Raw genomic sequence first — 19,384 nt, forward strand, 5'->3', positions numbered from 1 at the left:
CCTTGTAGATAGTGGACAGGCTGTGGGGAGTCAGGAGGTGAGTTACTTGCAAGATTCCTAGCCTCCAAATTTGAACCATGGTCATATTGAGTTCAGGAACTGAGTGGCCCTGGCAGAACCCAAACTGAGCATCAGTGAGCAAATTATTACTAAGCAAATGCTGCTTAATAACATTATTGATGACACCTTCTGTCACATTACTAATGATTGACAGTAGACTAATAGGGCAGTAATTAATCAGGTTGAATTTATCTTGTTTCTTATGCAAAGGCAGTTTTCCACATTGTCAAGCAGGTGCCAGTGGAACAATTTGGCTCAGCACAGAGCAAAGTCTGAAGCACAGGTGGCAGTTTGTCATTCAAAACTGGATGTGTTAGGACAGCAGACCCTATCCCTAATCGGTTGTTTGTGGAGTCACTTAGCTTTGTTTATCAAATTCTGCCTTTGCAGTTTGGTACACAATTGTTTTGTAGCTTCACAAGGTTGACATGTCATTTTTAGGTATACCTATTGCTGTTCCTAGCATGCCTTTCTGAACTCTTCATTGAACCAGGTTGTATCCTGTCTTGATGGTATTGGTAGAATGGGGAATATGCCTGGCCATGTAGTTGTAGATTGTGTCGAAGTACAGTTCTGATGCTGATTGCCAAGCGTGCCAGTTCTGAATTGCCATATCTGTTCAAAGCGATAATGCCACACAATGTGATGTAATGCCTGTACAGTCTTTACTCTGTCACCTTTCATTTTCTCTCTGTGTGTTGGAACTGATGTGTGTGTGAGAAAATGAGAGGAAGTGCAGCATGTAGAGGAAATGGGGGATTAGGTGTTTCTGCTTTTAGTTTCATATAAATATCCATTTCTATTCTGCTTTAAAATTAACTTCACAAATTAAACTAGATATGAAAATTCAATTCTAAAATTTTGTTAAATTTCACCTTTTAGTGTCAATACACTGAACACCCTCTACACACGTTTAAATGCTGAACAACGGACTGAAATCTACAAGGGGATCAGGACATACTTACAACAAGGTAAACCTTTGAAAGTTTTAGTTATGGGAAAACTACATTTGCTGTTACCTTCGTAAATGATAAAAGGGGAAAGGAGAAGGCAGGGCTTTCTCTGCTGGTCACCATCCAGTGAACTCTGCTGGAATTGTTGCAAGAGTGGATGCTGGTGAGTGAAGGATGTGTCGTGATTGTGAATCATCGTTCAGTTGAATATTCTGCTGGTATTGAACACAGGCTCACGTATTAGGGCAATTGTTCGCAAAGAAACTAAATGAAATAAACAAGTCACTTTGAGGAGCTGAGAAAATTGGAAACGTAATTGGAAACATGTCTAATGATGGGTGTGAGTTGATCGACAACTCTTACTTCCTGTGTCAAGATCTCAGAGAGACACGTCCTTTGAAAGCACTTAGAATTGAATTTGTGGCAAATATTTATAATGGAACTGGGTTGCAGAATACATTTTGTCACACTTGGTTGCTTGCATTAGTGTCCAAGTGATTAGTCTTTTGTTGCAAGCCTTTCTCTATATTCGTGTCTGCGCGAGGGCGAGCAACTATCCTGCGACAATTGAAATTGGCATTAAACATTGTCAGTTTTGTTGTTTTGATACTGATCTTGCTTTTACTAGAAGTCTCACCTCCTAAATCAAATGTACTGCACCGAGCCTAATGGTGAATCAAAGGGGTGCAGCCATGGGCTCAATTAAAACCTATTGCAGTGTATGGAATTCAAAGCAATTTTCCTGAGAAATCTAAACACAAAGTCCAGAAATACATAAGTGAATGTGATCATATTTATTGGATAATTTTTCTCTGTTGCCCAGCACCTTGCAACATTAGATGCACCCGGCAGTGATAGAAGCTAATGTTCAAAGTTTAAATTGATGGAGGGAAATTTGATAAGAGGCACAGTGTGTTGATGATTGACTGACTGTTTTATGTCTGGTTATTGTATTAGGTTGAATAGATCCTATTCCTTCGTCCCTCTATCCCTTGAAGTTTTAGGAACGATATCAAAACTAGAGGCTTTATGTTTTCATTTGCTCAAGCACTCTGGAATATCTGCTATTTCTGAGTTACTTTTAATGTAACTCTGTGCATTATATATAAACAGCATAGTTTTTATTGATCATACAAGAAAAGGAATATTTAATGGAATTCAAAAATAGTATTTGTATTTTATGGCAATTGAAAATCATTAGGAATAATGTGGCTCAGTCAGTTGTGATTGGAATTAGGAAAGGGAAATAAAGCAATGAAAATTTAGTGTTAATGCTTTAGCAATATTGAGCACGTTAGTCAACTACTCATGGAACCAACTTTGTTGATTACATCTCAGCTCATGTTTATAAACCTACCTCTAAGCTCTAATAATACAATAAGATCCTTGCAATTCACTGGCAATTTCAATATACTTTGTGGGTTTGGAGATGGGAGAGATAGAATATGTACCTTGTCCATCAATTATGGATTGTAATTATGTTGTGTGATCACTTATGACTACATTCAATACAATTTGGAACTATGCATTGTTATTCAGATGTAAAGTGAAGCTAGGGACATGCAAACACTGTTCCAAATTATAAATATGAGCATAAGATTTCTTTTCATTCTTTTGGATCAGTCACCTTAGAATCAGTGGCAACAGCACCACTGAATGCTTAAAATACTTAAGAATGGGAACTTTTTTATATTTAAGTAGTGAGCTACTATTTCCATGATTGCACTAAGGTCTAGCTCTAATTTTTAGATTATATCCCCCATACACACTAACCAATGGAATTAGCTTCCATCAACCCTGTCTGTTCCCCTTAATAGCTTGAATTCTTCAATCAATTGACTTCAATCCTTCTAAATTTCAAGCAATACGAATGTACTTTGTGTAATTTTTCCATGTAATTGAGTCTACAAGCTCTAATTATCATATTGATTGAACATACTGTGTTTAATTACAAACACTCTGTACAAGGTCACTCCAGCAATCCTAAGATGTGACATGCAGAATTGCTCCATGTAAGTCCATGATGTTTTAATAATCCTGGATCTGCCACATGTTTGTTTCTAGGCTTTCACTATCTATAAATAAAGAATGGATGACCTTATTTGTGCCCATATTGAAATCTGTTTACCACAACTTTGCCCATCAATTTAGCAATGTCTCTTTTTAATGTTTTATACCCATCTATTATTGCTTTCTTTTTGTAATTGGAAAATCAAATATCTTTATATTCCATCATCTGTTTTATATATATGTATTAAATAGCAGAGGTTCTGGAACAAATTATTGATGGACACCACTCGTAACATTCTGTTAAATTGATTACCTGGCCATTACCTTTACTCTTTGCCTCTGCTGCTCAACCAATTTTCTAACCAGACCAGGGCTATTTGCTTTCACTGCAAAAAATACCCCAGGGATCATTTTGATGAATAGCTAAGTACATGGCATGCAAAAGATGAAATGCGTTTATGTTTATACATGTTTAAATTAGTTTTCTACAGATGGATTTTAAAATGTTCTAATCTTTATGTAACAATGTTTTGTTTACTTTGTATAACAGGTCCCAAACCCAAATGCTATAATGTGAATGATCCAGTCCTGAACTCCACCGCATGGTTTGCTGAATATCTGGGACTATACTTAGCCCAAATGTCATTGACTGATCTTCAGTCTTTCTCTGATGATGCAGCAGTTGTACGTACTTTCATTTTACTCTGTTAGAATCACCATTCAGTTCACTTGTGTGAATAGAAAAATGAATCATGACTGACCTTTAGTTGAGATTTGGGAAGTGTGGTGTGAAAGTGGTCTCCTGAATAGTTAACCAGTCCAATTGTATCTCAGTAATTTACCAGTGACTAATTTCCTGTCCAAAAAAGGAAGTCATTGTGAAGTGATAGTAAATATGTCAGGCCTAAGGTAAGTGTGTGGACAGGTGAAAGGCCTTCTGGGATAGTCAATGGTGACAGTCCTTTTGAGATGTTTCCTCAAATGATAGTTTAAATGTCTTTTTAATAATCAGCGATAGCTTCCAGAACAATCTTTTCTGAGTTAAGATAATAATATGGTCCTATATATAATCATATATACGCACACATGCATATTATATCAGAAAAATCATGAATTATAAGTTCAAAATGGGTCAGGCATGGAGTGGGTTTTGAACCCATTCTGCTTTAACTGTCTGGCTGCCTATCAATATGGTAAATCGAGTTTAAATTTCACTCATCATTATTTATGTTGAAGTAAGTGTTTCTAATTTCTCTCAAAACCTGCACAGCTTAGAGAATTTGCAGCAAATGAAGAAAACCTGGCTCTTCTGGAAAACCTAGCGTTAATAAATGAAGTCTCCAAAGTCTATATTAGTTTCCTGGTTGAACACAATCCGAATTTTAATGCTTCAAGGTATGAATCCGATGATTTGGCTTTTGAGTAATATGTAAAATGAAAGATCTTGTTCATTATATAAATGGATCTGAAATAAAAACACTGAATTCTAAAACAGTGATAGATATGAAATTTCTCTGATTTGCAGTTAAGCAGTAATTCAAAATCAAATTATTTTAATTCAAAGGATTAATCCATTAGGAAACTCAAACATGTCTCTATGTGATCACATTATTTCAGTAACTGAACCTTGTAAATGAAATAATTCCCTGCATTTTAAATTTGCCCCATTAGTTAGTGTCAGAAACAACCTCTTCTACTCTCGAAAGAGAAAGAAATGGAAAGCTGAAATATTTTTCATCTCCCTCTGTTGGTCAATAGTTTGCATGTGTATGTTTTTCCATTACCTGCTGTTGCACTTCAGTTCAACAAATTCAGATTATTCCACCAGGCCTTGCTTGCCCTTTTATTTTGTTCTTGACTGGTCTCGATTGGAGTGCCTTTTCAATCTCTTCGTTTTTATCACTGCAACGACATCTGTCTCTTTCTCCCTTCTGCCTCGATTTTCAATGGGGGCTGATATTAAGCTGGGAAACTGTGCAGTCTTTCTTTCGTTTCTCACTGCCTTCACAGAACAAACTATTGGCCCATGGGAAAAATTCTACTCAAGTGGAATAGTTAGGTGTTGACTTCTTTGAATGGTGCAGACTCAATGGGCTGAACAGCCTTTTTCTCTGCTGTAGACCCCTAAATGAAAACATGCAATTGTTATTAAAGCTCTGGATCCGAATCCTGGATTGGCATCCAGTGGAGTACTTGCATTTGGAATGTGTGGACACCTCCCTCTCTTAAAATGTAATATGGGATCCCATTAAAGCTTACAACCACATAGGACCGATAGTCCTGTTGGCTGGAATAATGGCAGTCATGGCCATTGAAGGAGTGTTGATAACACAGCCAGTCAGACTGTTAATTATCTTGTTCACGCTGTTACCAAAGTGCATTCAGGAAGATTGTACAACTTTTCTGTCAATAATCACCATTTTTATTTTAATGGAGAAGAAGCCTCTGTACCAATTCTTGCAAAATACAATATGTTTATGGCGATTGTGTGCATAAAATGTCCAGAAAGCTAAGGTGCATCCTTTACTGCAAAAGGTTAATCTGAAGTACAATTTCACTCACTGTAAGTTCTGTTTAAACTTGTAAGCCTTTCTTTGTTACCTTTACATCTGGCATTGGGCTGTGTTTATACTGGTTGCTTCTATTAAAATGCTTGTTCTGGTAATCTAAGATGATTAATGTTTTTCTTGCTTTCTGTTTCTGTTGGACCTTTCGACTACTGTTCCTATGAGAAAAATTTCAGTAAAAAGAAATAATTTGTATTTCAGATATGTGTACAAGTATTAAAATGTACTGCATGTGCAATGCATCATTTTAAGTGCATTATGAATGGCCCATGTGCTACATACAAATACTAATTGCAATCTTCTCTTGCTCTTTCAATATTTAAGCATTGAGTGTTCAGCTTCCAGCAGTACCTTATTAATCCATTAAAATATGAGTGGTCCTGACTTCCTGCTAGTCTTGCCTGTTCCTTTTGCCACCTTTGAGCTGTGAACTGCACTGCGAACTCACTCATTTTTATAACAACTCCTTGCACCTCATAGTTAGGTGTTGCATTATGAGACAGGTATCTCATCTCATTTTTAGTGCCACAGTGATAGCAAATAGTCATTTGGTAGTTAAGAATCAAGCATTGCTGAAGAAAAGAAACATTTTGTATAAGTTTTGCATGTTGTATTCATCAGGACAGTTTGCAAGAAATAGCAAAGTTTACAAAAACAATATTTATTAATATTGTTTTATATTTATTTAATATAAACGTGAATATTCAGTATTTATATAAGTATATTGGTGGAGACATTGCCACAAATTATCTTGAATTGTCCTAATGAGGGCGAGATGAATGGTTTCAACAAAATGCCTTTTTTCTGCAATACTCAGAGTGATAACAATGAATCCACTACAAACACTAACTGGTAACACAATATACTTTTAAAACAAAACTGTTGGGACTAGATTTGGTGATATGATTTTCTTTGTTGTTTGTCAAACATCAGAGTAAATTGTCTAGTGATTGCAAACAATATGTGTGCATTTCTACACAAGTGAGTTCCAATTATGTAGTGGCTTTTCGCAATTTCAGCCCTTGCCTGGACCACCAGCATTCAACTTTCTAATGAGCGCGCAGCTCCATGGTCCTCTTGAAGTATGGTCAACTTTACTGTTCAATTACATTGAGAATGGACTCATGCCATATATTTACCATGGGACTATGACCATGGCCCATCAAATCTATGGGTGTTAATGTAGCTGGGGTTTGGAGGGTTGGGTGTACTTGAATTCCAAGATCATCAGAGACTCATGGAGGTGTACTGTGTCCTTTGAGGACGTATGTGGAAAAAGCATTTGTCTGTTGGTAAGTTAGTTACGTTTTTATATGCCTGGAATTAGAGTAGATGGAATTTATGGTAGATTGCAATTGAATTGATTTTTAGCAGATTTTGAATAGATATATTTCTGGTACATTTGATTTATTAAAATTACTTTTGGTAGTCTTGTAATTGGTAGAATTTGTAGGTTGAGTGCGCTTCTGGAGATTTATTGATACAATTTAGATTTTCTTTTGGAAGTATTAGACTGAATTTGTTTATTTCAAATTTGATTGACAGTCTTTATTCTTGTCGAATATATTGGGTAGAATCTTTTGTTGATTTATTGTAATTGGAGAGAATATGAATTTGCTAGATTTTGAGTAATTTAATCAATAAATAATGACCGTAGATGGTAATCAAAATGCAATTAATTAAAGACTTAACCAATGAGAATGAAGAAAATTCATGAACACACTGAGAGGTGAATTTCCGAAGACAGATTCGATCTGCAAAGCAGGTTTCAGAAACTCTGCCGTAAAGACATAACACCACTACATTAGTCATTTGATAAGATTTAGTTCACTGGCATGTTCTCAATGCATTTAGAAGACATTGCTTTGAAAATCACCTTTCAGTTGATTCATCAATTAAGCAGGACATAGTACATCATTTTAAAATGCCAGGACTTGCAAAAATGTTTCACATTATGCGGTTGATATAACCAATATCATCATTTCCACCCTTTCAAAAATGGAATATGATGCCCTGCAAAAATCCTCCAAAATCAATCTTATTGTATCAGTAAGGCACAGAATTTCGTTGGCTTGAAAGACAATACATCTTATGACTGATGTTCTTTTGCAGGCTGCCAGACTCTTTGCTTTGCTTCATTACTGATACCAATCTGCTTCAGTCCTTGGATGTACAGCAAGTCTTGTCTCTGACAGTAAGAATAAACCAAGTCTGTGGGCTTAATACGCTTCCGAATGCAACTGCCAATGGAACAGTACTGGCGGAAGATCCAACTGATGAGCAATTGAAGGTACATGGGGAATCACCACTTTAAAATATTTGAGTACGCACTCAGAGAGACACATGAAGGATGAATGCTATTTTTGTATTTTTTTGCAGCTTTCGATTGCTATCGTGAGCAAAATCGACGTCTTCACAGTGAGCACGTTGAATACTCTGGGACAAACAGCTGTTGGATTGTCAGTGTCACAGGTTGGAAATATTGGTGCGGAGACTCTGCAGAATGCGCTGCCAAGCCTGAGTAAAGTCAGAGGCTGGAATGTGGGCCAGGCCAATGCGATTGTCATCAGGTTACTCATAAATGGCTTCCAGGTAAGAGCTCGATAAATCTGAAATGAATGCATTATATTCATAAATGGCTGAATATCAATGTCGAGAAACAGATCATTGTGGCATTTGAGAGGAGATTAGTTTTTTGGTTGGTGACCAGAGGTAATTTTTTTCCCATTGTTTTGGGTTCAGTTCCACTGTCAGACTTTTGAAATGATTGAGAGGCAACTAAAGAATGCTGCCTTTGTGAAACAAACTTGAGTCCCTGGGTATGTTTTCTGTAAAAACCCTTTTGAGGTTGTGGTATAAAAGGAGCACCAGTTTAATATTCTCACACAGTCCACAAATATTTAAGATATAATGTATCAAACAAACAAGCTAACGTATTCTCCTTGTTTTCATCAAATCTGTTTTCCCTCTGGGAAGAGAAAGATGTGTATTTCAGCTGGGAATATGAGCAGAACGTGGAAAAGATGAGAACTTGAGGATTTCTGGCACCTTTTATTGATTTTCTTTTCAAGGCATCTGCAAAGTGGCTGAGAACAGATTTATTCCCAGCCTGAAACCAGAATATTTGAGAAACCCTACTAAATGAGCAGATTCATTTTTATTGCTGTGCTGAAATGTGAGAGAGCCTGGATGTGTTTGGAATTGATGGTTTGGGATTCCACATTTTGTACTATGACATGAAAGGTAGGGAACAGGCATGACCGTGTGATTGTGTATTGACAGCTTTTGATTTACTGCTGCTTTCTAACTAGGTTAATGACCCCGAGAACCTGCTGGGGCTAGGAAGCTTGGTGTCCGGTATTCCAAGTGATGTGTTCCAAGACATCAATCCTCAGGTGTTCATCAACATAATCTTAAATCCAACGTTTGTTGAGAATATTGGAAGAGCACCACAGCCAATACAAACCATCTGTGTTCTGCAGGTGAATGATATGGATTATACAGTCAGCTGAAGCAATATTGGTCCAAAATCTAGTTTCTTTTTGACTGCCGTATCCACTTATTTAAAATTTAATTCTCTTCTGTAAAGATTGCTTGCACCTCCCAATATTGCTGACAGGGTTTTGGGGTATGTCTGGGCTGAAGACCTGTTCTGTTTCATTATAACTCAGGTGTTGCGGAATGTAGAAGACCCTGTCCAAACGGTGAAGACCATTCCATCTGTTCTAGCCAAAGAGGTCCCACCTGTGCTGTTAAACTCAAACTTAAGCCTCGGTGATGTCAATGACAAACAATGGGTTTCCAGTCAGGTAATCATTTTGACTCTGTGACACTCAGTAATAATGCTGAGGGAGTTAGAGATACAGTGTGATTGAAAAGTGTACATTAATTTAAAGATTAATATAGACATCAGATCAGATTGAATGCTCCACAGCACGCTTCGTCGGTCAGATTGTGTGAATGTTAACAAAAACCTTTAAGTCCTGTTGAATTATATTTCCATTTTGCCTGGTCTATTTTGGTTTGCTCTGGATCTCAATAACCCAAACAATTCTAACAATGGAATATATCCAATGTCCTTCATTAAAGCAAAACATGCAGCAACAAATACTGTAAACATCTTGCCCATACAATGCTTACAATCACAAGTTTACCCTTTCACATGGACTTGTTCAAAGATCAGAGCAGAATATGTGATCAGCCTGTTCTGTCTGAACTTCTACTCACTGATCAGTGCCCCTCTCCAAGCTAGTTGCAGTTTTACTAAGTCAAGCTGATTGTACTCACAAAGAATCTCTGCATTTGCACACTCGATGCTAACCAGGCTCCAGCAAATGGTCAGTTTGACAACAGTCAACATCACAGTTTGTCATGTTTTCCACCCAACGGGTTTGATCAATCAACTCATTAGGACATGCTCATGTCTCCTTGCAAAGACACCTATCTCTTGCCTTTTATGATTTTTGATGTAAAACTTGAGCTTGTCCTCAGTGTTCATCACTTGTATGTCTCGCGTTATCTGTATGGCATTTACATAACATGACAATCACAAATGCAGCTGTTAAATACTCACATTGTCATATCGGATTCAGTGTGTGTGTTTAAACAAAACTTCAGCTTTTTCAGAATTACTGGAACAGTTCAGTCCATTATTGCTGAGTTACAATGCTTCAGTCTAAACATACATTTCTTCACCTTAACACGAGCATTTTAAAAATCATTAGTTGGTCATCAGGTTTCATATGATTTCTCCTTCTCATTTCATTCACCTTCCATTTTCATCTAACTTCATTTTGGGGCTAACCCAGCAAATGTTCGATTGATTATTTAGACTCGGTTGTGTGTATTAATGATCTCAATACTTTTCTCCCACAGGCTGCAGTGTTCTTTGGAAATGTGATCAAAAACAACAACAATTTTAAAGAGTAAGTTACTAACTTGACCAATATATCTGTTTCCTTGATAATTTCTCTGCCTACACCATGATTTGTAGGATGTGTTGTCCATATGTGAACATGTATCTGATAGAAATCTTCCTACAAGAAGATAATCATGCCAATTTGAAAGTCCTTATTCCACATCCATGTCTGTTTTGACTGTTCATATTGTCTCAGTACCTTAGTTTGAAGGAAGTGAAGTGTTTAGAAATTAATGAATGATTCCATGATTTATTTCAGATTCTCACCTTCTGTCCTTCAAGGCTTCAGTTGTGGTGCAGTCAAGGACCTGAATTTTACAACATTTCTTCAGCTTGTTCAAGCAATGAAGGGGAAAGGGGTCAGGTTTGATGAAAGTCAGGTGAGATGTTCCACAGCAATCACATTGGAGACTAGTTTGAGTGTATGACCATACAGTGGCCATTGTTATAGATGGATTAATTGATCTCAAATAAATGACCATGTTGTGCAAACTAAGTCTGATTGGAAAATCCTGCCCCCAAAGATCATCACTTAGATCAGAAATGTTTCCATCAAGGAATGAAGGAAATGTATGACAAGCAGGCATGATCAATTTTGACCAAATAACTAATTGTGATTTCTGCGTGTGCTATGCTGCTATCAATGAGATTTCCCCATTCACCTGTTTAATGTCAGACTAACTTATGTTAACAAAAGTTCTGACTGGACTTTGAAGTGGAAATTAAGCCAAATATTCAATGACCGAAATCTGTGAGTAGCTGATTTGAGTTCAAAGTTTGGCTTGTGTGGCGGTCCAATATTGGATGTTGCAAATAACCTCCAATAACGTAACCAAAGAGAATTCCCCTATTTAGCCAACATTGAGCCAAAATTGTAAGGAGAGAGAAATTTCATCAATTTGTTGTGTTTCTGTTCTCAGCATGTTTTGCTGGTTTCTCTTTTCAGCTGAGCTGCATGTCTGCAAGACTAACTTCTAATGGAACCACACCAGCCATAGAGAAACTCCCTGTGGATGTTCTTCTATTCTTCAAGTATGTTCTATTCCATTGCAATGTTCCATGATTGGTTTTTGAATGTACTTTGATGATGCCTATTTCCCAGGTGTAGAAGGATCTTTTTGTCTTTCAAGAGACATATAACCAGAGTCCAATTATCAAACGTCTGCAGGAGGCAGAGTTCAGACCATTTTTCAAAACTGTGAGATTTCCTCATGTCCTGGTAGCTCTATAGGTGTCTTCATTTCACTGGGACAATAACTGGAGGAGAAAGATGAAGTAACATTATCATGTGTGAGACACAATTATTACAGAAGGAGCTGGAAAGTGGCAGCAAATGAGAGAACATTCAACATTGACATTGAATTCTGCTAAGTCTCAGCCGTCCAGGCGGAGGTGACCTGTATGGGTGTCTTTTTCAACAATTGTTTCGATATGGGGTTTGTAATTTTAGGCATATCCTGGATGAATTTCTCTGTGAATGAACAGTTTTAATGAAACAAGACAGGAACACAGAACAAGACACAAGGCTGATTGAGCCAGCAACACTTCAATGGAAATATTTCATGACTTTATTTAATATTTTCCCATCAATTAACATTTGAGAATGAGATGCTGGAAAAAATCTGAGATCTTTCCCTGTTAATCTCTGCGCAGGAGGTGTAGGCATGTTCATTTGGCAGAATCGGCATTTGTGTCTGTGCTGGCACTTGTAAATAGACTAAAGCTGGGAGAATTAGCACAGGAGCTGTTGTTGATAATGTAGTTCATTCTCCTCACTGTAACCTGAATAAACTTCTGTTTACTTTTGTAGCTCAGTACAGTTCAGGCATTCATCCAACTGCAAAACATTCTTCAAATTAGTTGGGAAATCAAACATTGACATCTTGAGAAAAGAATCAAGCAGAAGACGGAATCTATTATATGATGCCAGGATCTGTTTGGTAAGGATGCCATGCTGATATGTCCTACAAAGTGCTAAGAGAAGCCAGTTGTACCTTGTGACCATGTAATTTCAAGCGCAATACCTGACCATTGGTGCCTCAGGCCATTTGAGAGCTAACTCTTCAATAAAACTAAAGGCGAAATGATAGTTACATTAAATCACTGATAACATTGTTCTCTTTACTAGCTCTGCTGGTTGGTCAAACCTTCTTCCCTTTATTTACTACAGCTAAATCCTTTCAAACCGGTCTGTTTTCACTTTGAGTTTTCTGCGTCAGTGCATTGGTTCGAGTGTAGGACACACCATTCAGGGTGTTATGTCGTTATGTTGGTGAAATACTGTCACCAAGTATAACTGAGATGCAGCTGACATGATTGTACATGCACCTTCAACATATCTGTACACATTACCTTTTCAATATATCTGTAGTTTCAACAGAGTTAAGGGAAGCTGACAACAATAAGACTTACTTAAGCAGCCGTAGAAACAGTTGGCTGGATGTGGATGCGAACAACAGCATCATGACAGACAACACATATCAATTTTTCAATGAACTGATAAGCTCCTGAAGATCTCTTGTAGTTTGTGAGCCGTAGCCCATGTACTGGGAAGCTGAGAGACTAAGGCTTCTGGGAATGAAGACATATTCCATTCTGACGCTTGGTGCTGCACTTTGGGAATTAGTTACTTATCTGCAACGACCTGATGCCCTGTCTACCTCTCTGAGCGACTGGGCCGTGTGTACATTTGCTCCCATGTTTGCCGATAAGGCCACATCAGTGACAGAGCCGAAGAAATTTTGTAATAAAAGAGCAGCTGATCTTCAGTCAGTTTCTCATAATCTTGAATTTCTCAGTGAGTTTTATATCTAAGCTATCCAGTCTGAGTAATGGACATGAATGAACACTCCAGTGTTCATCAGTATCAGTATAGTGTGTGTTCATTCTGCTGAGGTTCCAGTCTGTGCAAATAGAGAGCCCCAGAGTCAAAGGAAAATCTCTCTCTGGCAAAGTGAAGAAAATTACCATCATGCTACTTTCTGCAGCTTCTGTAGTCTTCAAGGTGAACTGAATGTTATTTATTTGTGATGCTGCTGAACAGAAATTGCTCATGTTTCCAAACATTCAGGGAATTTCTGGCAGGAAACTGACAGAGGAGAGTGTGACAATCCTGGGTAAATTGGTTTGTGACCTCGAGGGATCCGTCATCGCAGAATCTGATATTTCCATCTTGGACCCATTGAAAACATGTCGCTCGTATACAGACGATCAGAAGAAAGCCATTGAAGATCTCCTAAAGAGAGGAGTTAGCAGATACGGGTGAGTGTGAAATGTTCACCTAATTCCATACAGACTACAGCCAGGTTACTCCATTTCATGCCACTTGTAATGCTGTGAATTTGTACGGGGAATGTAGATAGTGACTTTGCAACAAATCCCATGCACACGCGAGTGAAAGCAGATGGAATGTAGGAATAACAGACCATTACCTTCTAATATCAGACATACATGCACACTTTGGAAAATAAGGTGACTGTTACTGATAGTGCCACGTGATTTGATCAGTGACTGTTTGATTATCTCTAATCCAGGTCTGTATTTCGCCAACACTTGCATTGTGGATTTGTCTCGAGATGGTCAGGATGGCAGAAGGCCATCTTTTGTTTGAGAACTTCCTAATTCTCTCAGCACTCTCAGTGACATGTTCCTTAACTCAGTTTTTCTTTGTCTGTAGTGTTCCTTCGTCATGGTCTTCATCGACAATCCAAGATCTCGGAAACCTTCCTTTGACATTGACTCGCCTCACGTGGACTCTAGTAAACAGGGTATGGTTAATATGGTTGAAAGTTGATTCAGCTACTTAAATTTGTGAGACAGTAGCCAAGAAGAATTATTTAGTTGCAATATAAAAGACTCTACCATTCAAGAATTTTCTTGAGAAGCAAAATTCATGTACTTAGTCACATAATCACTTTTCACCCACTCAAAACATTGGACCCTGTAGATCGATAAAAAGTGTTTTAATCCACTATGATGTACATGCTGCCTCTATTAATATGAATGAAGATACTGACAGTTTGTCACTGTCTTAACATGTGATTAAGTCATGGAGACATATACCATGGAAGCAGACTCTTTGGTCTAACCTGTCCATGCTGACCATAATCGCAAACAAAACTCTACCCACCTGCCCATATCTGTCCAAATATTTCTTATTCATACACTTATCCAAATGTCTTTGAAATATTGAAACTGTACCCATATCCATCATTTCCTCATTCCACACATGAGCCACTCTCTGTGTGAAAAGATTGCCCTCATTTCTTTTTTGAATCTTTCTCCTCTCACCTAGTCTTGAAATCCCCCATTGAAGGGAAAAGACACCTATTGTTCACCTTATCTATACCCCTCATGATTTCATAAACCTGTATCAGGTCACCTCTCAACTTCCTGTGCTCCAGTGAGGAAAGTCCCAGCCAATCCAGTCTCTTCCCTATGACTCAAACCTTCCATTCCTGGTGCATTCCTGGTAAATCTCTCCTGAACCGTCTCCGACTTAATAATACCCTTCCTATAACTGGGTGATCAGAACTGGGCACAGTTCTCCAGAACATCCTGTACAATGATATTCATCCTTTTCTTCAGATCTGTATTTGGAGATTCATAATTTGAGTTGAATCCATTAGGGATTTGTAATTATTGTATCTGTGAAAGTTGTAGAAGCTCATTCAGAACAGAGTGGAGCTGCTTTAACCACTGCAGATTTCTTTTGCTGAAGTTAGCAAGTGAAAGTTCAATTTAATTTGGGATATTAGAGAGTCTGATTTATTCTTGAGGTAAGAACTCCCTCTCACCCTGCAGCCATCATTCCCTTAGTGAAACACTGATGTGTTCTGGCAAGTGTTTTCGTCACTGAAGAATATATTCTTGATAAAGTTCATGCTGGAGAAGTATGAACTGTGATATGAGAGTTTTCTGGAGAAATCCTACAGTGTTTCCATTTTGTCCAATGCAGGTTGTCATCCTTGAAGCTCTTCCAAGTTTTGTAAAGAAAGCAAAACGTTCGAGACCTCCATATGAGATCCTGATCTTTCTTAAACAGCTCAATCTGCGAAGATCTAACAATACAGCAAGTATGTTGATAAAATGCTGTCTGTGTAAATAAAATGTGCTTGTAAATCAGCAGGAAGTGGACAAGTCTGGTCTTTAACAATGTGTTACAGCTTAGGTTCATGAGCCTGAAATAGAAAGGGAGGTTTTCAAAAGCCTTTCATTCTGTCTGTCTGATGGTTCAGTATGCTGTGGTCTGTGGGATATAATATCATTGAAGTGTTAGATTGGGATATAACGTTGCAGAGCCAAACCCATGGAGAAGAACATAAGGTGGAGCAGCAATTTGTGTGTTGCTGGCAGTGTTCTATAGTTAGGTATCTGCTTAATGCTTAGAGTGCGTCCATGTGACTATGAGTTGAGTGGTCACTTTGCAGGTAGCAAGGTAGTTTCCATTCACTGTACATTTTAGCAAGAGATACTTAAATGTTCTTTGTCAACAGCAGGTCAGTCATGCTTGTTATGTCTTCCTGACGGCACTTCTCTAGTCTGGGATGGCCATAGAAAACTGCTGATTTAGATTAGATTAGATTACTTACACTGTGGAAACAGGCCCTTCGGCCCAACAAGTCCACACCGACCCACCGAAGCGCAACCCACCCATACCCCTACATTTACCCCTTACCTAACACTACGGGCAATTTAGCATGGCCAATTCACCTGACCCGCACATCTTTGGATTGTGGGAGGAAACCGGAGCACCCGGAGGAAACCCACGCAGACACGGGGAGAACGAGCAAACTTCACACAGTCAGTCGCCTGAGTTGGGAATTGAACCCGGGTCTCAGGCGCTGTGAGGCAGCAGTGCTAACCACTGTGCCACCGTTTCTATTTGATGTTTTGAGAGCAAAATTACCAGCAAACAGAAACGTTTGATCTAATAGAGGTTTGTATCTCCAGATTGCACCGAGGGCTTAATCGCAGCAGAAGACATTAATGACCTGACCCCTGCAATCTATGCCCCATCCCAGTTAGATCTCTGTTTGGGTGACCGTGTACTGAAAGACAATGTGCTCCAACTGGGAGCTCTTGCATTTGATCCAACTCAGCTGGAAATTCTGAAAAAGAGACTCTTAAAGGTATGTGACCATGATGTAAACAGTGATAAAATAATCCTTCAGCTTAATATGTCGCGTGCTTTGTGTAACTGCAATTGCAAACATTTTGAACAGTTGTGACGTAATAAAGTTGAAGAACTTGACCACTACCATCTCGAGTACAGAGAAAAGTGGCCACATATTTTATTTTTCTGTCACAAATGGAGAAAGTGTGTTGGCATGAACTGTGTAAGGATGGAGAACAGTTCTTCAAATGGTATTGTAAAAACGTTTCCATCAGTTTTGTCTCGATAGTGTGGTTTGAACAGGGAAAGGGAATAATGAGTCATTATTAGGTCTCAACCTATTTTATCCTGAACTGTGGAAACACTGGAAACTTAGAAAATAGGAGCAGGACAAGACCATTCATCCCAAATGCACTGCACTGCCACTCAGCAACATCATTGTCAAGGTTTTGTGAGATTAACCCAAAATCAATCTATTGCTAAAGGTTTCTGACCTAAACTGCAATCTGAGTCTGGATTTGATGATTACAAAGAACTTCTCAAACACTGTCTGCATTTGATTATTTTTGATTTCTTGACACAGATTTATCCCAGTGGACTACCCGAAAAGCAGATTCAACTTTTAGGGAACATATCGACTATGTTTAATGAGACTGAAGTCAGCAGCTGGAATATCACTCGAGTTGGGACACTTTCTGCATTAATGAAGCAACAGCTGGAAAACACAACGGTACTGAAACGAGGAGAATATCCCTGTTAAATGATTGTTATCTGCAGAGATATGATAACGAGCTTGTGAAAGATAGCTGAAAATTACTGTCACAAATGTCAAAGATAACATTCTTTCTTGAAGCAAGACCCCTCTGTCCAACCAGATAAGATTGAACAATTTCTTCCAAATTGATTGCAGTGTTTAATTATTGATAATTACAAACTGTTGTAACTGAGATTTGAGGAAAATAATTCATCGTATAAACCAAAATTTATTGATGAAAATCTTGTCTAAATAGAACAAAAACTGCAGGAGCTTTATTTGAATATTGCATTGTTCTAAATTTGAATAATTGAGTAATGAAAAGCAAGTGCCTTAATTTTGTAGGTTCTACTTTGTAACTATGCATTATGGATATATCTTTCAATAGATCATATCCATTGTAACGAGATATCTCCAGTTGGGAGGAGAACTGAATGCAGTTTCTGTGAAAGCTATTGGTGGAGCTAACTTGTGCACTTTGGATGAACAGCAGCTGTCGATAATTTCAAACTTGACGTGAGTGTTGTACATTTTCATTGCTGGTTTCCTGTCGAGTAGAATGTGATCAATTCGAACAGTATCAAAATTGCTGCAATGTAGTTGTGAAGTCATTGGCTTTTCCTGGCATACATTGCTTTTGTGCACAATCCAATCAATAGGCTATTAAACTATGAAAAGCCTCACAACAGCAACTCTTCCCTCAAGCCACTAGATTATTTCATCAGCCCATTCTAACATGATTTGCTGAATTAATATTGTAGTAAAAGTGTGAATTATTTTGGAGATATTTTCTGATCAACCAATTCATAGATGTTATTACACAACCCTGGAGTAGGCGGGAATTGAAGTCACGCCTACTGGCTCAGAGGCAGGGACACCACCACAGTGCCACAAGGGCCCCTTGAGTCATGTCAGAAGATGTGATTTCCAAATTGGCCCACCTCACTGTACCACAATAAATAATTGGGTAAATCTTTGGGCTGGGAATGCACTGTCAGTTGGCGATGCAGAAGCATGAAAGAAAACTAACATTGGAACCTTCCTCCCACAGGGATGCAGGATTTCTGGATCTTTCTCTGTGCACCCAGTCTAAGAAAGACTTGCTTTATCAATTCGCATTCTCAGCATTGAGGTCTCAGCGAGATAATCCAATCGCCTACTTCCAGCTGATAAAGGCCTATATTGGTGAGTCAAATGATTCAGGAGGAACCTCATCAGCACTGACATTTGATGGGCGGAGTTTCTGCTGATCTGATCTGGAGTTCAGTCTCGCTCACTGTTGGCACCACAGGAGCACACTGAAATTCAGGAGCTCAGATTGGCAGAACTTCAGGACCCAAGTTTACGCAGTTTCTGTCTGAGCAGATAAGATTGAATACTTTCCTCCAAATTGATTGCAGTCTTTAATTACTGGTAATTGTCAAATGTTGTAACTGAGATTTGAGGAAAATAATTTATTGTATAAACCAAAATGTATTGGTGAAAATCTTGTCTAATTGGAACAAAAACAACAGGAACTTTATTTGAATGTTGCATCATTCTCACTGTAGTCAGACTGTAATTTAACTTTCCGAGATGGTTAAACATTCAATTGACACGTTTGTGATGTGTTGATTATATCTTGAATCAGTTAGTTACAGTGCTCTTACATTGAATGAAATCAACAGAAATAATGTGAAGAGATGTGCAGCCAGTGCAGGGAAATGGTGTTAGATCAGGAAATCAGGAATGACCTGTGTAAATAATGGAGTGGGCTCAGAGGTCTGAATGGTCTCTTCCTGCTCCTATTTCTTATGATCTTCTGGATGCCTGGCATCATCTCTGCTGTTTCAGAAGGGAACCGGATGCACTGTTGCAGCAAATCCATCACTTTTCCAAGTCTTTGTAGACTGTAGTAAGCCGAGTGCAGAAACCAATACAGCATCCATCAAGTGTGGAATGAGTGAGCAAGATGATGCAGTGTTGTATTTGCACTCCTGGAGCATCCCATGATCTCTCCCACACTTC

The 19,384-nt window shown here is 38.3% G+C and overlaps 1 protein-coding gene across 1 annotated transcript in view; it reads left to right on the forward strand.

Moving 5' to 3' along the window:
• Positions 1-19,384, forward strand: part of LOC132825289 (uncharacterized) — a 292,786-nt gene that overhangs the window by 118,562 nt on the left and 154,840 nt on the right. The window contains exons 40-57 of the mRNA XM_060840393.1: positions 943-1,031; positions 3,574-3,707; positions 4,294-4,418; positions 7,703-7,880; positions 7,970-8,182; positions 8,902-9,072; positions 9,262-9,399; positions 10,466-10,515; positions 10,768-10,888; positions 11,455-11,540; positions 12,319-12,448; positions 13,579-13,769; positions 14,185-14,275; positions 15,466-15,583; positions 16,461-16,639; positions 17,207-17,353; positions 17,766-17,893; positions 18,429-18,562. Of these exons, the coding sequence (XP_060696376.1) occupies positions 943-1,031; positions 3,574-3,707; positions 4,294-4,418; positions 7,703-7,880; positions 7,970-8,182; positions 8,902-9,072; positions 9,262-9,399; positions 10,466-10,515; positions 10,768-10,888; positions 11,455-11,540; positions 12,319-12,448; positions 13,579-13,769; positions 14,185-14,275; positions 15,466-15,583; positions 16,461-16,639; positions 17,207-17,353; positions 17,766-17,893; positions 18,429-18,562 (2,423 nt within the window). The remainder of the gene's footprint in view (positions 1-942; positions 1,032-3,573; positions 3,708-4,293; positions 4,419-7,702; positions 7,881-7,969; positions 8,183-8,901; positions 9,073-9,261; positions 9,400-10,465; positions 10,516-10,767; positions 10,889-11,454; positions 11,541-12,318; positions 12,449-13,578; positions 13,770-14,184; positions 14,276-15,465; positions 15,584-16,460; positions 16,640-17,206; positions 17,354-17,765; positions 17,894-18,428; positions 18,563-19,384) is intronic.

Source organism: Hemiscyllium ocellatum, chromosome 20, assembly GCF_020745735.1.
Source record: "Hemiscyllium ocellatum isolate sHemOce1 chromosome 20, sHemOce1.pat.X.cur, whole genome shotgun sequence".
Classification (NCBI taxonomy): domain Eukaryota; kingdom Metazoa; phylum Chordata; class Chondrichthyes; order Orectolobiformes; family Hemiscylliidae; genus Hemiscyllium; species Hemiscyllium ocellatum.